Source organism: Tympanuchus pallidicinctus, unplaced genomic scaffold (genome assembly GCF_026119805.1).
Source record: "Tympanuchus pallidicinctus isolate F22 unplaced genomic scaffold, pur_lepc_1.0 scaffold1, whole genome shotgun sequence".
In the NCBI taxonomy this organism is placed as follows: domain Eukaryota; kingdom Metazoa; phylum Chordata; class Aves; order Galliformes; family Phasianidae; genus Tympanuchus; species Tympanuchus pallidicinctus.
In genome coordinates, this window is record NW_026294618.1 from 67111710 (window position 1) to 67131322 (window position 19613).

Genomic DNA, 19613 nt, shown 5'->3' on the forward strand with positions numbered 1-19613 from the left:
GGCACCAGGGAGCTCCTGCTGGCCTTAAGTGCCGGTCAGCACTGCTATGGAGGTCTCCAAGGCACCAAGTTAAGGCAAGAAATAGGTCACAGGCAGGCAGTCCTTATTCACCAGCAGGTCCGCTGACAAGCACCAGCTAAATCAACCGGAGGAATTATTTTTGTCTGTGTAGATGGCAGTTGTTATTTCAGGACAGTCTCTGAAAGGACCTGTACCATCACTGCCCTTGTTCTGGGCAGGAGCTGGGAGCTGCCCTCCTCTGAGTGCCTCAGTGGGCTGCCTGCCAGAGGCAACATGAGGGGACATCCTGCAGGCCTTGCAGGCCCTCCAAGGTGTAAGTTCTGGCTCACAGAGGTGACACTTGCAATGACTGATTGTCAAACAACACCCAGTGCAGACCAACCCCAACTACCGTTCAGTTGCAGCTTTACCAAATCAAGGAGGAAACAAAGAGGGGAAGAAAACAGAAGGAGCAGATGAAAAGAACCCAATAAATTTCTCTGTTAAAGAAATGTGGAGGTAAGCACTTTAAGTTCCCCTTAACTATTGGGACCCATTGACTGGGTTGTGAAAAATTCTCTGGTTCTTCACCCAGAGCCAGAAGCTGCGCTGTGTGACCAGAGCCATTTGTGAAACCACTTTGTGGAAGCTGGACATACTGTAGGCTCAGTATGTTTGGTTGGCTGTGCGGTGTTTCAGCTTTCCAATCCACCCCCAAAAACTGAAAATTAAGCATTGAGTTTATTTAAGAATCTTTACTCTTTTTTTTTTTTTTTTCCAATTTAAATTATACTTCCAAAGTACAATTTAAAAAAAATACAATGAAATAACACTATCTTCTACAAAATATTCTAAAAAATAATGCACTTACATCATATACACAATTTCCTTTCACAATAAAATAGGAGAGCTTAGACCAATATTTACACTATTGACAGAGATCACGGTTGCACAGCTATCTGCTGCTGGTGCAGTCAGTCTCTTGATGGAGTACCTCTGAGAGACCGTACTCTGCAGTTGCACACAAATCCTCCTGCAGGGTAAAAACCCTGACACAATCCTTCTGGGTACAGGGACCTGCCCATGAGGTTCCAAGGAGACTGACATGGTGGCAAATATTGTCGTCTTCTGCTTAAAGCTACCACCATAGCTCATGCGCACACAATGAAGAGTTATTAAGGAATTCCCTGATTTAAAACTTTTGCTCCAGTACATTAGGCACTTCGTTTTAAAAGTTATCTCCTATGGCTTATGTAGAATAAAACCATTCTCCTCAGGATCTGAACTTGCCAGGTAGTGGGAGAAACAGACAAGTCCAAGGGCACCCTTTGTGCCAATGAGTTAGTCTGCGTTAGAAATTTAAGTCATCTTGTTTTATCAAGTGTTTTATCAAGACCTGGCCATCCCAGCAAGTCAAGCAATGTATTTTAAAGCTTAGTATATCTGCACTTTTTCTCCAGCTATCGGGGACTAAAGTTTTCCCCCTCACAATAATTTAACTACTGACACCCATGTTGTTCAATGTGCCATTGGGTGACAAATCCTACACATCATTGTCTAAAGAAATACACTGCAGATTGACAGATTATTTACATATCTTAATGTGTAGACAACGAAGATGCAACTTAAGAAATAATAAATACAATTCAACAGAGTATAACATTGAAAAAAAATATATATTAGAATGATTCTCCAGGTATTGAATTCCGTCCCTTTAAGGCCTGAGCAAGAGATCATAAAAGATCGTGATGTTTTTCAATGAGTTGAAACGGTTTTGGATAGGACTTCACATTAGACACTGGCTTTTTGAAATAAAGATATTTAGCAAAGCTGACAGGTGTCTGAATATGATCAAACAGCAAAACTTACCCTGAAAAGGAATCTTTGGGGTAAAACAATTTAGACCAAATGATAATACTGTAATTTATTAGGAGGAAAACAGTTTTTGCAGATTGTCTCAACATTAACTCAGCAGCAAGGAAACAAGCATACAGTTAAGAACACAACGTATCCGTGAGACAAATACGCATTAGTGCACATGATTTTCCAAAAACTTTCATCCTCAGCTACACTTGTGCAGAATTCAGAATGCTTCTACCTAGGTGATTAATAACAGTCTAATATGGCTATTCCTAGGTTTGCCATTAAGTGGAAAAAAAAACAATAAGGAGTAACTTACTCAAGAAAGTTGTTCAGATGCCAAACTTCAGGTCCAAATATATCAGAACACTGAGAAATTTGGAACCTAAGTCAAAATCTTAAAAATTAGACCTATCAAGCTAGAAAAAAAAAAAAGAATGAAAAGCAGTAGACCTGCTCTCAGAATTGCACGCTCACCAGATTTGTAAACTCTGCATGAAGTTAATGATGGTCTGTTCACTATCAGAGACACAACTTGGATGCTCTACGCAAAGCAGTGCAGATGCTTTATCTATAATTTCCTTCATGTCTCCTCTTCCTCTTCCTTGAGGATTAAGCATTAAAAGTAATTCAGTAGCTAAAAAAGTCAGCTCTAAAGTAGACGTCTGGGTTTACATGGAAGGTGGGGTGATGGGCGTCCACATGGATGCCAGCCGACTGTGTGCAGAGGCATCGTACTGGCTGTCAGGAAGGTCTGCAGGTGCTCCTCCATCGTACAGTGGGGATGTGGAGGTGGTGGCAGTGACGGAATGTGGGAGAGCGGTGTAGTGCACCGGAGAGCCGCGCAGGAACTGGGAGCTCAGGCCGTTGGACATCCCGCCTGACTGAGATGCTGGGGTGATGGTGCTGTTACTCACAGACCATAAGTTTGGGTACTGACTGGAGGAGGGAGAGCGACAAATTTGACAGGTTATTAGCGACTGCAGGTTCTGTTGGCTGGTGCCCAGTTTACCACGTAGCCCCAGGCCCCAGGCCAGTTTCGCTTATCCTTCTAGTCCATATCAGCACTCTACTCAGCCTACTGTCTCCCTCTCTCTCCCCCCAGATATGCACACAAACAAATATATGTGTATATATTAAAAAAAAAATAAAAAAGTAAAATAGAATTATTATTCTTACTTTACAGGGGCTTAAACAAAAGAGATGGCAGAAGTGCCTTCCTCAAGGTCTCACAGTTCCAGTTCTCCAGATTTTATCTACTGGACAACTCTTAATTCATCAACTTAAACTCAGTGGACTTTACAACTTTCCAAGTATGTATCCTGGGGTCAGACATGGAAAGACATGCCAGGAGTATCTGTTTACTTGATAAACGCACGTTCAGGGCCAAAACTTCTGTTCAGCAAGTCAGCTGTCTTATACTGGTTATTAGTACGTACTCTAACAGCTGAGTGCCAGTGTGCATGGCTCAAAGAAGGACGTTTTCCACAAACTAAATGGTAGATGTGAGCTGCCAAAAAAGATGCCTAAACATCAACCTTCTGTGGTTAACAGCAGAGATTTTACCACCTCAGCTGTATTGCTTTGAATTTTCAAGCTCATGGGACTGAGAGTCTAAATCATGGAAAAGAATCACAGAACCATTTAGGTTGAAAAAAAACACCTTCAAGATGACCAAGTTCAACCACAACCTCTGCTAAAGGACTGAAGCTTTAAGATAACTAAGTACAAAGAGGAGAAAAGATGCCTTTATACAGTCTATTGACAGTATGATTTGATGCTATGCTGGCTTATTGAACACCTACATAATTAATTACTCCCCCAGCCACTTCCTCATCCTCCATGCTGCAGTTCTCTGCCCCCTTTGTAGCACAACTAGGGTTTGTGGAGATGAATGGGCAAACAGTGACTGACTAAAATGAAACAGATCAAAAAGAAACTTTTCAACTCCACTTTGTTTAAAAGCAAAATGAGATGAAACTTAAAAGAACATCCTCAAATTCAGTGGATGCCTAGATGATTTTTGTTCTATGAAATATTGCTGTCACCAGTATCCATCTACATTTCCAAAGCAGTCTTGTGTCTCTTTCATCTATCTGCTCTCTTTGCACAAAGTTCCTTCACAGTGCCCCCCCTAATGCTGATGATTCGACATGCAGCCATAAGGATTTTTCAATTTGATGGTGAGCCTCTGCCTCCTTTTACAACCTTCTCTTAGTGCTACTAAGGGATGAATTCCTACCTGGAGCTGGTAGCAGTGCCAGTGCTGTGGCTCATGGGCAGCATAGTTGTGTGTGTGGGAACTCCCAGAGAGGACCAGTTGTCATGGGACTGGAGCATGGGAAGGCAGGCAGAGGAGTTGTCAGCATAAGCTGCTGAGAAAACAAGCAATCACTTCAATGCACTAGAATCAGAACAAACAACAATCTTTTATTCAAACGTCATGGATCACTTTAAAACCCTCTCCCACTGTTGGCTTGCAAAAAAGTAGTAATTAAAAAAATGAAATGCTCCCACAAAGAAAAATAAAGTCATCTACTGGTTGTATCAAGCTTACAGTTCCAGCAGCATTGCTGATTGCTTAGCTTATAACTGCAAAGTCCTACTTCTGCAAAGGATCTACACACACAAAAAAATGCTGTCTTCAAACCACCTGCTCATTCAGATCATGCTTCCTTACTCTGTCAACAGAAAGGCTCCTTATTCACACCATTGACATCTCTGTTCCAAGGCACCTTCTTTATCACCATCACCTACGCTGGCAATAAAAGTCTGGCAGCCCTGATAATATGCAGTCTGGATTACATATCATAGTTCCGAGCTGTGAATGCCACCACGGAGTGATTGGACCGTGGCTTAAACCACACAGCGGGTGATCAAAACTGGTCATCCAACACAGCAAAGCCTTTGAAAAGCTATAAAGGGAACCCTAAACAGCTCCACAGAGCTAGAAGTTGCATCGCTAGCTGGCAAAGGGAAAGAAAAAAAATGGTTTCTTGCTGAAAACTTGGGAAAGAAGAGGAACGCTGGAAGTGTTTTGTTCTTTCAATTTATTTCAGGTCACCAAACTTGCCCATAATGCCCAGATGTAAGGAAAGCCAAAGGAAAGCTTATTTTCTTCTTTAAAATAACCAACATAGCTGCACATATGTTTGACCAGGGAGCATCTAGAAGGCTATGTATTAATACACAATCCAAAAATATTAAGCATCTTTCTAGATGGAAACCTTCAGCATAGGCAAAAGCTGTTACCAAGCCTTTGCCAGAGTAAGGGGAAAAAAAATCATTATTAAAAATGACCTCAACTTCTGTTCCTTATGCACTCCTGCTTTAAGGCACTAAGCCTTAAGCTCTTTGGCTGTTTCCGAGCACCACTGATAAACAGCTTTGCAATTCACTCAGCTCCACATTGTGAACATGATATATCCTGTTGTGACACACTTTTTGAGGACAATCCTCATGCATTAATAAAAACCACGGCAATAGGTAAATAAAACTGATAGAACCAGGCCCTCAATTATTTGCTTAAACATGTTAACAACAAGTAATCCCATTACCAGAAGTGGACATAAATGACTTCATTTCATCATATCTCCTACTAACAAATGAAATCCTCACTTTCAAATTTAAAGTAAGTTTAACCTCATCAGTCATCAAGAATACATAGCAAAACCAGTACAATACAGTCTAACGATTTAGGGACCAAAAGTTCTATATAGCCTCACTTTTCCACTGCAAAGACTGGAAATGCACACTCACTGCCGCTCTTTCTTTGCAACGCTACCCCTCTTCCCTCTGACAAAACTCAACTGGAAAGCAACCGCCATTTCCTGCAGCATCAGTCTAGATGTACACTGCTCAAAGCTTACATCCCATCTTCAAACAGCTGCAAAATATAACTTACTTGGTGAGTTGTTTCTATGGGTGTAGGGATTGGGGTAGGGGGCAGAACGGTGATTCCTCAGCGGTGAGTACCTTTCACAGCTGTGAGCAGGGGAGAGAGACAGGGCTGCTCCAAACTGAGGATGAGGATTGGCAGGTGGGCACAGAGCCCCAGTCCCAGGAATAAGCCAACTACCTACTGTGAGAGAGCAAGAGTTATCTACTGTATGTATGCAATGCAACCGGACGCTGAAAGAACAGCATGGTGACAAGGTACGCAACGGATCCAAAAGGAAATGCATGCTCATGAAAGGAGAACAAGTTGCAATACAGCTGAGAAGTCTGGAATTTTACAACTTCTCAAATGGTCTTATGAAGGAAAATAGGAAAACAGCACAGAAAAAGCCATGCATCAAGTTAACGTTTGTTAAAATTCTCACTTAATTACAACCACAGTAAAGTAAGGAAAAAATGAACAGTTAAACTCTCCCTTAGGTGGGAAGGATGTGCTCAGTAACAGTGTAATTGTCAGTTGTAAATTGCCCTTTTGGGGGTCTCAACATATAGCTAAGATCTGAGGTTTCTCAGAATGCTAAGAACTCTCACAAACTAAGCCTCTTTGCTAAAACAGAGTAATTCCTACTATGGCTGAACTCCTTCTTTTATAGGCTGCAGACAAATTTTGGCAATAACCCTTTAAACACAGACCATTGAAACACTACTGCTTTTTACTCATCTAAGAGAACTTTTCAAGCAAATGCCCCTATTTGAATTACAGAAATACAATTCCAGCAAGTTTCTGCTGTATTTTGAAATAAGCATTAATTTCCATATCTGTATGAATACCCCTGTCCTTGGCTGTCTTTTTGGAAAAGAAGGTCAATGCGAGATCCTGTTAGAGAATGCTTAAGATAATAGTGCTGCCTTTACCACACCTTTACATATCAGATGTTTATACACCCATTAGACTGCACAAAGAGCAAATTTGAAGATTGGTGATGTAATCTCCTTATGAACTAGCACACCAACCAGCAAACACTGCTCTCCAAGTTTTGCTAATAGAAGAATTCAGAAGTATATTTACAAAGAAAAATGTAAGGAAACATACACTGCGAGTATCCAGACTGCTGGTTGTCTCCCACTTCCTCCATCATTTCTTTGTGATCATTTCTACAAAGGAAAACATGCCAAAAGTTAAGAATATGTTTTCACAAACCTACACAATAAATCCATAAACTTCAGAATTGAGTTAAGAGCTCTCACCTTTCCTTTGCATCAAGAAATGCCTTCGCAAATGGATTGTATTTAATTTTTAAAGCTGTGATCTAAAAACAACAGATATCTTAATTATCATACAGAAATCAAAGACTTGAATGAGGACTTTCCAGTGAAGTCAGGGAAGTCATAGATTTTTGAAGAACTAAGATTAGACCCACGTACACCAATTTAACAGCATCTAATGTCTGAAGTGTTAGCAGTGGGCTAGGAATGGGTCCCACCACCTCAAATCTATGTGACCAAAGTGCCCACATTTATCTATCAACTGAGGAAACAGTTAAGGAAATTAGTACACTACAGGGCTGAAAAAAGGTTTAAGTTTCAGGACAGAGCAGAATGGGCACCAATAAATCTCAAAAAGATTGACAGTTTACAGATTCATGATACACAGACGAGCCTTTTGGCTAACATCAAGACCAGTTTGGAGAACAGCATGACCAGCTATTTTACAATGCAATTGAAAACTGCAACTCTGTTTCATACCACGTTGGTTTGTCCCAAATAATCTATTAAACTTACTTTGCATATATACTGGGACAGGAATCAGAACTTGTGAAAACCCCAGGCACGCATAGTAAGACATTTAGCTTCAGATTCAGCACAGAGAGAAGTGAAAGCTGTGGCACAAGCCCCATCAGTTTGCTGGGTAATAACATGCACTTTGCCACCTGGAAGGCCGAAAGCACCAGAGGCCTCTGCCCGCCACACGTACCTCCTCGTTCTGGTATGCCGTCACAGCGATGAACTGGGTCTCGGGGAAGGAATGGCTGGTGATCATCCGCTGAGGGCCGCCCACCCGCACGATGTGGATGCGGGGCTCGTACTTGTGCAGGGAGTTCAGCATGATCTGAGAGCAAAGGGATGCACCAGGTGAGTGTGGACCACAGACAGGCACAGTGCTTCCATGGCCCGCGCTTGGGCTGACGATCAAACTAGGTGATCTTAGCGGTCTTTCCCAACCTCAACGATTCTACGTGGACCCACCTACCTGCCCTCCGCCGTTGAGCTTGTTGGTGAGCTTGACCTTGCTGAAGGAGACGGGCGCCTTCATCCAGTGGGCGCCAAAGTTGGGCGAGTCAGGGTGGATGTAGACACAGCTGGGCGCCTGCGGCTCCGGCTTGCCGCCCGGCACCCACTCGCCATTCACGTACTTCCAGCGGTGCCCGTCTGCCGCCACGAAGTCCAGCAGGAAGGAGTACATGGCGTTGGGGTCCAGCCCCGACACGCTCACCTTCAGCACCGGGAACATCCTCCTGCGGGGTGACACCGTGGCGCGAGGGCCCGATTCTGGCCCCCTCTCCCCGTCCCCCGGCCCTCCGTCCCACCGCCCGGCCGCTACCTGCCGTTCTTGGTGACGATCATCTCGTTGGTGAGCTCCTTGAAGCGCAGCCACAGCTCGCCGTCCTCCAGCGCCACGCGCAGCTCGCGCTCCGTCGGGTCTCCCTTCTCGCTGCCCGCCTGCAGCTCGCTCTCCACCGCGCTCAGCAGGTGGTCCACTCGGTACGCCGGCGCCTTGCCCGCGTCCTCCGGGGAGCCCATGGCCACCCCCGAAGCCCCCCCCCCCCTCCCCGAGCGCCGCCGGCGGGGCCCGGCTGCCTCCGCCCGAGCTCGGCGGCCCCTCGCCCGCTGCCTCCGGCCGGGGCCGCCGTTATACCCCGCCATAAACGCCCCCCCGTGACATCACCGCGCCCGCGGGGAGCCGCCGCCGATTGGCGGAGCGCCGCTTTGATGTGCCCGCCCGGGCCGCCGATTGGCTCCCCGCGGCCATATCAGAGCGCGGCCCGCGGGGGGGCGCGCCGCGAATTGCCGCCCGCGGGACGCGGCACGGCTGTTTGATGCAAATCCCCACATGTTGGCACCTCCATCAAAGTGCCGGGCCCGGCCGCCGCGCCGCGGAGGAAATGGCCCATCGCGGCCCCGGCTGCGCCCCACTCCCGCTGCCCGCGTCCGGCCGTAGCGCCCGGCCCCTTGCGGGCGGAGCTCGGCGCGGGGAGGGGCGGAGGATGCTCCCGGGATGGGCATCCTCGGGGCTGCGGCGGTGCGGGGGAGGGAGACGGTTTATTGCCCTCTGCGAGCATCTCTGAGCAGAGGGCGAGAGGTGACAACGGGCAGGAAATCGTTCAATGGGCGCTCCTTGAACAACAACAACAAGTGACTAGAGGAGCTAAGGAGAGGGGGGGAAACGGCACGGGGCGAAACCAACTCTCTGTTCACAAACACGCGCACCCACTCTGCCGCCGCCGAGCGCCGTCGCTGTGGGAAGTCCCGGGACGGTGCCGTAGCCCCGCTACCCGCGCCCCGTCTCAACTCTGATAGGGCCGCCGTGCCCGGCAACGAGCGCCGCGAGGCCGACAGCGGCGATAACCACCGGCACCGGAGGCGACGGGGCCAATTCGGTGGGAAAGGAACGATCCCGAAAACGAAGAGGGGGCAAAGTCCAACTGCACGTGTATTTGAGTGAGCTGCTCTTAAAAACGCCACGGCAGCTCTTCCAAACGAATGCTCCAGGCCGGGCTATCCGCAGCGCCGGCGGTGCGCTCCGGCAGCACGCACCGGCAGCAAGGCTTCAGCGGCAGCCGCGCTGCGTGAATCCTACCGTGCGCCGAGCACTCGGCTCATCGCATGGCAGCGAATCCACCATCATTTGTAGACATTCCCCCATTTACTTAAAACGCAGCAAGCGGCCGTGCCGCTCAGCCCAGACATAGTGTGCACCCAGCTGAGGTTGCCGACCCAGAAGGAGCCTGGCTAGCTTTAGAACTCAAAATGACCATGATCAAGTTTTCTGAAATTATACATAACGTTTCCAACGGGTTGAAAAAAAAAGTTACCCTTCAGCTTGCATTCCTGATGCTGTTATTTTATTTCCTTCTCCTTTCTGATCTTAATTGCACTTCAGCTGCTCTTAAGAGAGAAAACTCCCCGTTCCCAGAGCCTTTTCACTGCGAGCTGCAGTGCATGACAGTTTACAGCCAAGAAACTTCCTCCAACCGAACAGTTGTAAAGATTGCCCCTTTGTAGCGATGCCTTCCTTCTCGCAGGGGGAGAGCAGCCCCAGCTCTCGGAGAGCCCGGCTGCCCAGCCCAGCGCCCGCCCCTTGCTGCCCGCTGCTGCTTTCGCTTACAGTGGAGGGGAGCACCGCCTGGCGCTGCCGTATTTCATACGGGCACAGGATATTCCTGGTCCCAAAGGGTCGCCGAGTCCAGCTCCTGGCTCCATATGGGACAACCCAAAAGACCAAACCGCGTGGCCAGTCCTCTTCGTTCATTAAGAAAAGTGTATGGAAGAAAAATGAATAGATTCCACATGATATCCATGTAAAAGAGATGGAGTTTTTTCCATGGCTGTCCATTGCTTTGGCCGGGACCTTAAGGAGGGCTGTCTTCTTGGAACTACCAATTAGTGATGGCAATTCCCTTTGCATACAAAGCTGCCTAATTCCATTTCATTCTGGAATGTGTGCAAAGCTGAATCAAGAAAATTCCTGAAGTTTATTCTGTAGGAGCTCTTTACGATAACTCAACCTTTTGTAACCCTATCATTCTAACATATTGTCACTTCCTCTTTAGGCATATATGCGAAAACACAGCGTTTTTTTACCCATTTTAAGTTCATATAGTGTGAGCATTGAGATTATCTGGGATAACTGTGTTTCAGATTCCCTGTTTTTTAAAGGTTTTTTCAATATTTAAGAGCTGATTTTCTCCCAAAGTCGTAATTTTGAAAAATATTTTCTTTCCAAGCAGGCCGAAGGGAGCACAGCACGCTGGTTATGGTTTGTTTTGCTGTCACCCTGTAGCAGGAGGGAGGGCAGCGCAAAGGCAGAATGCCGTCCTGCATTTTCCGAAGGTGGCAAAACTCCCGTTGACTCGGTCAGATCTTTGCTTGAGTACTGCTAAGTACCCTCCCCAGCTCAAACGCTCAGATCCTGAGGTTTCCTTCATGAAAGTCAATGATCGAACTTCCAATGGCTTCAGCGCCCGCTGCACTAAACAGCACCAACCGGGGAAAAAAAACAACACTAAGCTGAAGCTCAAAGGAAAGCCCTTAAGGGAGAGTCTGGCTAAAAATGGATGACATGAGCAGGCTTGAATGCAGATTACTTTTGATTCAAACTCATAATTTTTAGATGAGGTATTCTTTTCAGCATCTTCATAGAATCATAGAGTTGCTCAGCTTGGAAAAGACCTTGAAGATCATCAAGTCCAACCTCCATCCAACCATATTGCCCTAACTCTGCAACACTAGAGATGCTTAACCAAGGAATCCTGAGCAGGAGCAGGCAGTCGGAGCCACCCACCTCCCTTAGTCGAGCACTGCTTGAAAAACCACAGATAAAGCAGACCATGGGGCGCTGCAAAGAGGCATAGTTGCAGAGTAAGAGGTGCTGTTTAGTGCTTTATCCTGACAGAACAACCTAGAGACCAATGAACGAGCTAGCAACCACAGACCACTGAGCATGTGTTCTACTTCAGAGCCCATAGGAGTCTGGTGGCACAAAGTCTACTTGTTGTAGACATCCTTGCAGGAGTCCCACTGAAAGACTAAACTTGTTTTCTAACTCCAACCCACATAGTCTCCAAAGTACACTGAAATAAACATTTCTTGCTCATCTTGCTCAACAAGGTAAGCTAAAAAAAATGAACGTTCATCTTAAATGCAGCAATCCTGAGATTTTCTGACATGGTCACTAGTAACCAAAGCAACACAGTTTAATTGATATTCATCTTTGCCCTGAGCACTATTTCTCTTCATCAAAGAATGCAGTGCTAAGAATCAAACAGGCCATATTCTATTGCTTTAATACCTATAACAGATCTAAGGGCAGTAGGGTAGCCACAATCTCCTTCCCCTGCCTCTGAACACTTCATGGAGATAATGCTGAAAACAAACTGGGTGCTTCTCAGCTTCATAGTAACAAGGCCTCTAGAAAAAAAGTCTTTGTAATGGCAGTATTAAAAAAAAAAAAATAAAATAAAAAAATCAACTTTTTCCTTTTTTTTTTCTTCCCCTACGGTTTAAAAACTTTTCCTCCATTCTCCATCAGTGCTCCACACACAAGGTAAACACTGTTCATAAATAAGGATAAGGTTTTTCCTATTCAGCTAGCAACTTGCAACTACATCTTAATTGTCTTGTCCTTTGCAATTAGCATTTGCCTTGAATGCTGTGTGAGGGCTTGCAGTCTCTTAAGAGCCCTTTATTGCCAAGATTACTTCCCAGTTTCTTGCTAGGTAGCTCCTCCATCCATACAAAATAAAAACACTTGGACAGATTCCTATGAGAGGTTACTGGAATTGAATTATCCGCCTGTTTCACTGGGGTTGTAGCTACTGTTAAAAATAGTAAGGAAGCTACTTGACACACAACGTGGTGGGTTGTTTTTTTTTTAATTTCATTTAATAACCTCTGACTAATACCAACAGTAGTTGTAAACTGTATCCGGTTTTTCATCATGTTGATTAAGTTGGCTCATAGGAAAGGACTGGAACTTAATTCAGCATGGATATAATTTGGACTCACAGGTTGGATTCTTGTACATCACCTGACCCAACTTTTAGGCCCCTCCAATTTCCCCACATCTTTGCAAGATGCTCTCTACCCTACCTGTCAACACCTACCTTTGCCTGCACTTGTTTTACCACTGAGGACTTTTCCACAGATGATATGTATTTTTTTTTTTTCCACTAGTATTTTTTAAGAAAGTGAAAATCCCTCAAACTGATAAAGTCACCACCATGCTTCCCTGTGAATCTTCTATTATGTATTTGGTATCCCTGTTGTGTGCCATCCCTGACAGGTCTGCTAAGAGGAAAATATAAGGTAGAAGGATTGCATGGAGTAGAAAAATTGGACTGATGCCAATGATTCTAAATCTGAACAAAGTCTAAATGAATAAGCAGAAATGCAGATAAAAGAGAAATGACTGACACAGCAGCTCCTTTAAGCTCCTGTTGGGCTTCCCAGGGAGACAACAGGCAATGCCAACTCCTTCTTGTCAGGCAGAACTAAACCAGAGAGCAGATTCTGGGACATACAGAGCAGGCTGTGCTTCTCTGCTTCATGAAGAAGAACGCAAAATGTTTCAAAATGTTCAGTCTTTCTGTGCTAAATGTTACTCATTAAGCTCCAACAAATAGAAACACTTCCTACAGTTCTGTATCTCAGCAAAGATTAAATGGCTCTTGATCACTTTTCTTTCTGCCTTAAGCCACCTGATGAGGTGATCTGGGAGATGTTTGATTTAATCTACAGCACAAGAGACTGGGAGCCATGAGAGCTGATTGTGAGACAGACCCTCCATCTCACCAGAGGCATCTCTACTTTGGTGAGCATCTCTCTTCACAGTAAGAGCATTCCATAGCAATTGTCTTTGGTAATATGCTTATTTTCTCTGGAACTATTTGTAATAAAAGTAAGTATCAGAGAAGCTAATAATGCATAACAAGAAATAATTACTGTCAAAACAACAATTCATTACCTTTGTTCTCAGGTAAAGCAATGGCCTGGTTCTCTAACAAGGATGCATGTAATCTGCTGAGTTCTTTTTGAACACTTGCACTTCTACTAAGCCTATTTTAGCTCCACCTGGTCTCAACATTCTGCAGGCATTGGCTTGTTTTGCTCTTCCAAATTGCTTAAAAAAAAATAAAAATAAGAATACTCTGCACAGTAAAAAGAAACTTCTTGAGTGATATCTTTTTGTCTAGCAGTCCGTGCTGTCAGTACCCCATACAGATACAACAGGGATGATGAATGAACAGCAAATGATGAATGTGTTGGGAGCACGTTGTGCAATAACCAGCAGTGCATGTGCCGCAGGAAGCAGTGCTAGGGATGCCTAGGAGACGTGACAGATACCTCAGCCCCTCTTTGAATTCGGTGCATAGTAGACACTTTCCCAGGGCCAGAAAATATTTCTTGCCCTTGCTAAGAGGATGTCAGCTGCAATCCAGGATCAGCAGCTATGTAGTCTGGTGTCCTGTCTGGCAGCTACATAGGAAGACGTGACCCTTCACCCTAATTATGCAGATTATTTTGTATTGCCTCCAGCCAGAGGGCATTGCTGTTGTGGTTCTGTTGTGATCACTTATTTCCCCCAAAGCAAAAAGTCTTACAGTTGTATTTTCTGTAAGCAGATAGAACTTCAAATGTTTCTCTCTTTCTACTAACCAGAATTGCTCATTCCTGTTGGACTACTTTTTATATCTAGCTCAGATCCATAGACGCTTACTGCATTCCTGAGTCTTGCAGGTTGCCAGGAAGACATACAGCTCCCTTGCCTAGAAAATCCAGGCTATATTTTCACCTTAAACATCAATGGTTAACAGCTTTAAAACATTGTATAGGCACAGTTTTGAAAACACTGCACTGTTTCCTATGCTCAGCACTGATTCCTACAGCCTATCAGCAAATTCTCAGACTGGAACCGCAAACTAGAACTGGGACAGCTGTTTCTTTTTACTCCCTGGGACCTGAGGAAGCTTCTTCTCTCTTCCAAGAGCTCTTACATTCTCCTGTGCACATAAGGTAATTAAAGAAGGTCAATCACTTATTTTTAAAGTTAATGACAGCTCCACAGGCTACTTCCCTCAGATGCTAAAAGAAATACGAAAAAAAAAAGTGGTACCCTTCTTTTTTATGGTTAGGAATCTAATTGTATAAAATCTTTCAACAGTAACCTCCTGAGCAAGTACAAACTGGTAATTTTTGATAGTTAGTCAGTGTTGTTCTTCGCAGCAGTCTAGCACACTCATATCACTATTTCTTGCTGTACACAACACTGAATTCTCAAGCCTCCAGAAGAGACAGGACTAAAGTTAATCAAGTTCCGGAAATTCTCTCTTTGGTTCTGACTCTCCTTTAAAACCCCTGGTATTGCCACAGCAAGTTTTTGGCAAAGCACTTCTATTGGAAAGGGGGAGGAAAAGAAGAGCTAGGGGATGAACCTAAAAATCCCCACCTTTTGGCTGTCTCAAGTACTTGTCTGCCTGCAAGCTCAATATGATGCAATTAATGAACAGCAATCCTCCTCCCTCAGTGCTTCCTTCCCTGAGACAGATGTCCTGACAGTATGGCACCTTCTTTAAAGGAACTCAGTTTTATGGAAGTTGATCTCTCAGGGAGGCATGGCTAGCTAGAAGCTTTTGGCTGCCCCATGTATTTCCAAGCAAAATCACCACATTTCATCCAAATATCCATAGACAGTGTCTATCAGAGACAAAAACCATTTCTCTATAGCGTCTGGCAAAGGCCTCCTTTTATACAGATCCCCTCCAAATGTCCACGAATGCTGAAATTTCCTTTACTAGTCTTAGGAAACACTCATATTGGCAAACATTTCTCACTCACAAACTATTTTTTTCCCCCCCCCTCACATGCTGCACACATTTTACTGTGTGCAACTTTCATCCTATCCCTCCTAGAGATATCTTCAAACACACAGGAAATCTGCTCTCTCTCTGTGCTGTCACATCTGACCAGGTACACATCACCACCTTCCCCTTGTTTATACCCACATGCAAGAACCAAACCAGCTCAGAACTCACCCAACCCAGGCACCTTAAGGTTAAGCACTCGGAGTTACCTCTTCGTTACTGAAGGTAAATACACACAAGTCCTACCAAAGCCAGAGGGCTTTTGAAAACTGGAATATACTGCAGCCCTTCCAGCCTTGGTTTCTTATCAGGTCCCAGACACAGACAAGTATAGATAATCTCAGCTGTACTCATCCAGCTAACTCTATTAGCCTCAATCACACCAAGTAAAGCAATTTCAGAAATTAAGTTATGAAACAGGATTCACATGCTTAAGTTTAGCCACAAACATTTGATTTTTTTTTTTCCTGCTTAAATATTACAAAAAAGGAAGAAAAAAAAGCCAAGACGACAGAAGAAAACAATGAAATAGATGCACACAGCTCTGCCCTCCAGCAGGAAGCTTTGCCCCAGGAAGCCTTATAAATATTTCTCCCTAGAAGAAACCAGCTGTCATGAGAGGTAGAGGCATATCTTCTCTGGGCTTTATGATGCACACTGCCTTATAAAAGCCATCTGAAGAATGGAAACTGAGTAAAATCTTTTCCATGTCACAGTATGTAACATTAAAGATGAAAAAAATTTTAACCTGACTTCCATAAGAACTGCACATTATTAACTCTGCTGGGATTGTACATTACTCAGCTCCTGTTAATATCAGATTGTTTCCCTCTCTTCTACGTATTTCTCAAGTATACAGGCAATTGCAGAACTGAAGACTGACCAACAAGGATGGTTTTATAATCAGCAGGAGTAGCTTTGAGTTCTTACATGGTCCCACACTACATCTAAGTTTCATACCAAAAAAATCGGTAACATTGAACTCATGCAAGACAACAGTTTGTTTTTGTTTCCCTACCGATGGTTGCAGACATCTGCAAATCTTCCCCTTTTAGACTCCTTTCTGATTCTTTCCTCTTTATTCTGTATGTGAAATGCACATCATCATACAAGCTCAAACTTGGATTTAAGTTCACACAGTTTGACTGATTGCAGAGTATAATAAAACTGCAGTTCCCTAGTACTGCCAGTGGCTTAGGGTAAGATCAGGGGAAAACAGTGATCTCCAGCATATTTGAAACATCCCTAGGGTGTTTCCAATAAATGTATTTGGGATGCCTCAATTGAGAAACTGTGGTGCTAAATCCCTGAAGTTTCTAATTACTTATATTCCTATATTTGTATAACTAGGCTTCAAAGTAGAAATCCTATCAGCAGTGCCCCTTCTGTTCCATTGTCTGCCTGAAGAACTTTGTGCGTAGCGCTGGAGGAATTCTTTCCTCCAGATGCAATGAACTTGAGGAAAGCCTCCTTCAAAGGGCAAACCTGAAGAAACCTCAGGAGGAGAAAAGGCATTTGCCATTTCATACCTGTTCTGAAATGACCTTCTTCATTCTACAAAGTCTCAGCTCTAAGAGACTTTGTAAGAAAAGGAGATCCTTTTTGTGGGTTGCTTGAAGCTGCGCTTATCACAGAGAACTTACAAAACCTTGCATAGAGAGGCAAGTCAGCAGGAATATGCTCTCCTGGAAAGGGGTGTTGACTTAAAACTCTGTAAACTACACCAACCACCTTTAACAGGGAATGTTACTTTTATGGTAATTCTTCTGTGTTTTCCCATTAACTGCCCATAAAGAGAGAAGAAAAAGTAATGAAAAGATACAGAATTATTTTTTGAAAACGCTTTCACTGAAAAGAAATACAAAGTAGATGGCTCAAGAGCCTTGTGTCATGAGCAGTTGCTGTCATTTAGAAGCTTTTCCTCTCGTCAAAGGTGTCTTTGGTGGATTAAAAAGAACTGCTTTTCTTGCTACAGCTATGTATGTAATGAAAAAAAACATTTGAACTTTTGAGCTGTCTCTACTTAAGATGGACTTCTGGTTTATACCACTATCACAGGCAGTTGACTTTGAGTTAAATCATTGAGACCGAGTCTGCTGCCCCAGCCAGCTGAAGGACTGCCATGCAACAGCCTGAAATGAGTTCTTTTCCTTCCAGCTGTTCCCCTGAAGGGCTTTGATCTCACACTTTGTTAGTCTAAGAAAAGAAGCATACAAATATTAAGCACTACTCTTCTGCATAGGCTTTGTTTTCACTGAAGAGGCTCTGCTGAGCATCAGTCAGTTAAACCAAGCAGAATTTACAATTTGACATGTTATAATTTTCAGATTTAAATTACAGACTCACTACAATTTTCCATCCAACTGCAAATTGGTGTGTATGCTATAATTTGTAAAAACAACATAACAACAAAAAAACACCTTTGCTTTTCAGTAAGTCTTTTTCCTTCTTGCAGATTTGCTGGGAACGATGACTACAGCACTTGCCATTTCTGAGTCATTTCCACAGGAACACAACAGAAGTGAATCTGATAAATCCACATGTACTGACATACAGCACCCAGTGCTTTCCACAGTGGCATTGTTTTTTTACTTTCCAACCTTGGTTTCTAACGTTTGGCTTACAGCTGGTAAATATTTGCCTTAACTGACACTGACACATTTTATAAGAGCAAATTAACCTGCGAGAGTTTGAAACATCCCATCTTATTTCTTGCCTGTTGATGCTTGTAAGCTGCAATTTTGTTTCAAGTGACACCATGAACAAAGTGAAGTTGGGAGTAGTGAGGTTTGCTGTCAGGCAAGGTGTCTTGTTGACAAGGATAACACTATGTAGAAAATGAATATATTCTTGTACAACTTCAGAATATGATGTTACAATTGTAAGGAGAGTATATTTTTTGTCTTTGATAGCACTTGAAATTAAATGCAACAATTGTTGCCCTAACAGCATTTAGTAACCAGGTTTAAAAATCCTCCTACTGAAAACCAAATTGTACATATGCTCCAACTACACATTTTGTGTGTATAATCATACAAGATCATGTGCACATATAGCAATAGATCACATACACCATGGCTCCTCAGTTAACAGAATCACCCTTGTCTACATAAGCTGCAGTACAGCAAATCACTTTCTTGTTTTCATAAATTATGACAGCATTCACTGTGTACTCAGATTTTCCCAGACTTTCAGCATGGAGCCACACCTGTATCTCACCAATAGACATCAGCTGAGAAATTAACACCCAGCTGTTTTAACACTGCCATGACCAGGCAGCACAGCAGGCCCCTTCAGGAAGACAATCCCAACCTCTGCCTACAGAAGTGACCAGCAGCTGGAGCACATCCAACCACAGAAAGATGGCCTTTTAGTGACTGTACAGTCAATAGCCATACAACCAATGGGTTCACAGAGACTTAGTAAGATTATCACAGTAGAAAGATAATCAAAACAAATGAAAATGCTCACCAGTGTCACAGGCTCACAATAAACTCCACAAGGAGCAATCTCCAGAGAGAGATCCTTCCTTGGTGGTAGTCAGCTCTTAAATGGGATCTAGGAGAGGTGGAGCCAGGCTCCACCCCTTCCAGCAGCACAGGTGAATTGCCTTCACCTGTGTTCCTGCAGCTGACTTATTGCTCGCCTCAGGTGGTCAATCAGAGGTTCAGCCGTGATCAGCAGTTCCCATACAATGACAAGGCAGTTACCTGCCTAGCTGATCTCTTTAATACCCATACAGATAATGCTTGGACTCTTCAGTTGTACCTGCTTCATCTAAACCCTTTGCTTCCCTAGAGTCTCATTTTCTCATTCTTTCAGCCTAAGGTGTGTTTTGAGCCTTCTCACATCCTACACCGTCTCTGCAGTGTGCTTGTGGAATATATGTGGACTGTTGTTACACATCACTCTTTTGGGAATGTCTGTCAAACAAAGAGAGAAAGGTAGGTATTCCCCAAAAGAGCAGCAAAGTGTGTACTGTTTCCCCTTGGTTTTTAAATGTTGCCAGTAGCTCCTCTATGGAATGGCTGCATTCAGTAATAGGTAAATTGCACATTCGTGTTCAGAAATAGTGGAAATGTAAACAAGGTGTCTGCTGGAAAGCTGCCATAAGAATCCTTTCTCATCAGCAGTGCTGCAATAGACAATCACCGTACAAAAAGGCCTCAGGATTTCCAGTTGTTTAAGCATCTTAGAGGAAGGATACTAATATTC

The 19613-nt window shown here is 44.0% G+C and overlaps 1 protein-coding gene across 2 annotated transcripts; it reads right to left on the reverse strand.

The window, feature by feature from the left end:
• Positions 1–784: 784 nt before the first annotated feature.
• On the reverse strand, positions 785–8559 carry TBXT (T-box transcription factor T). 2 transcript variants are annotated; one of them, XM_052671604.1, is made up of 8 exons: positions 8360–8559; positions 8009–8273; positions 7733–7867; positions 7006–7067; positions 6851–6912; positions 5765–5941; positions 4103–4232; positions 785–2799 (listed from the first exon to the last, which is right to left on the reverse strand). In XM_052671604.1, the coding sequence occupies exons 1-8, from the start codon at positions 8557–8559 to the stop codon at positions 2532–2534; spliced, it is 1299 nt and encodes a 432-aa protein (XP_052527564.1). In that variant the 3' UTR covers positions 785–2531. The 2 variants fall into 2 exon arrangements, with proteins under 2 accessions (XP_052527564.1, XP_052527557.1); XM_052671597.1 differs by having other exon boundaries at positions 4103–4235.
• Positions 8560–19613: the final 11054 nt, after the last annotated feature.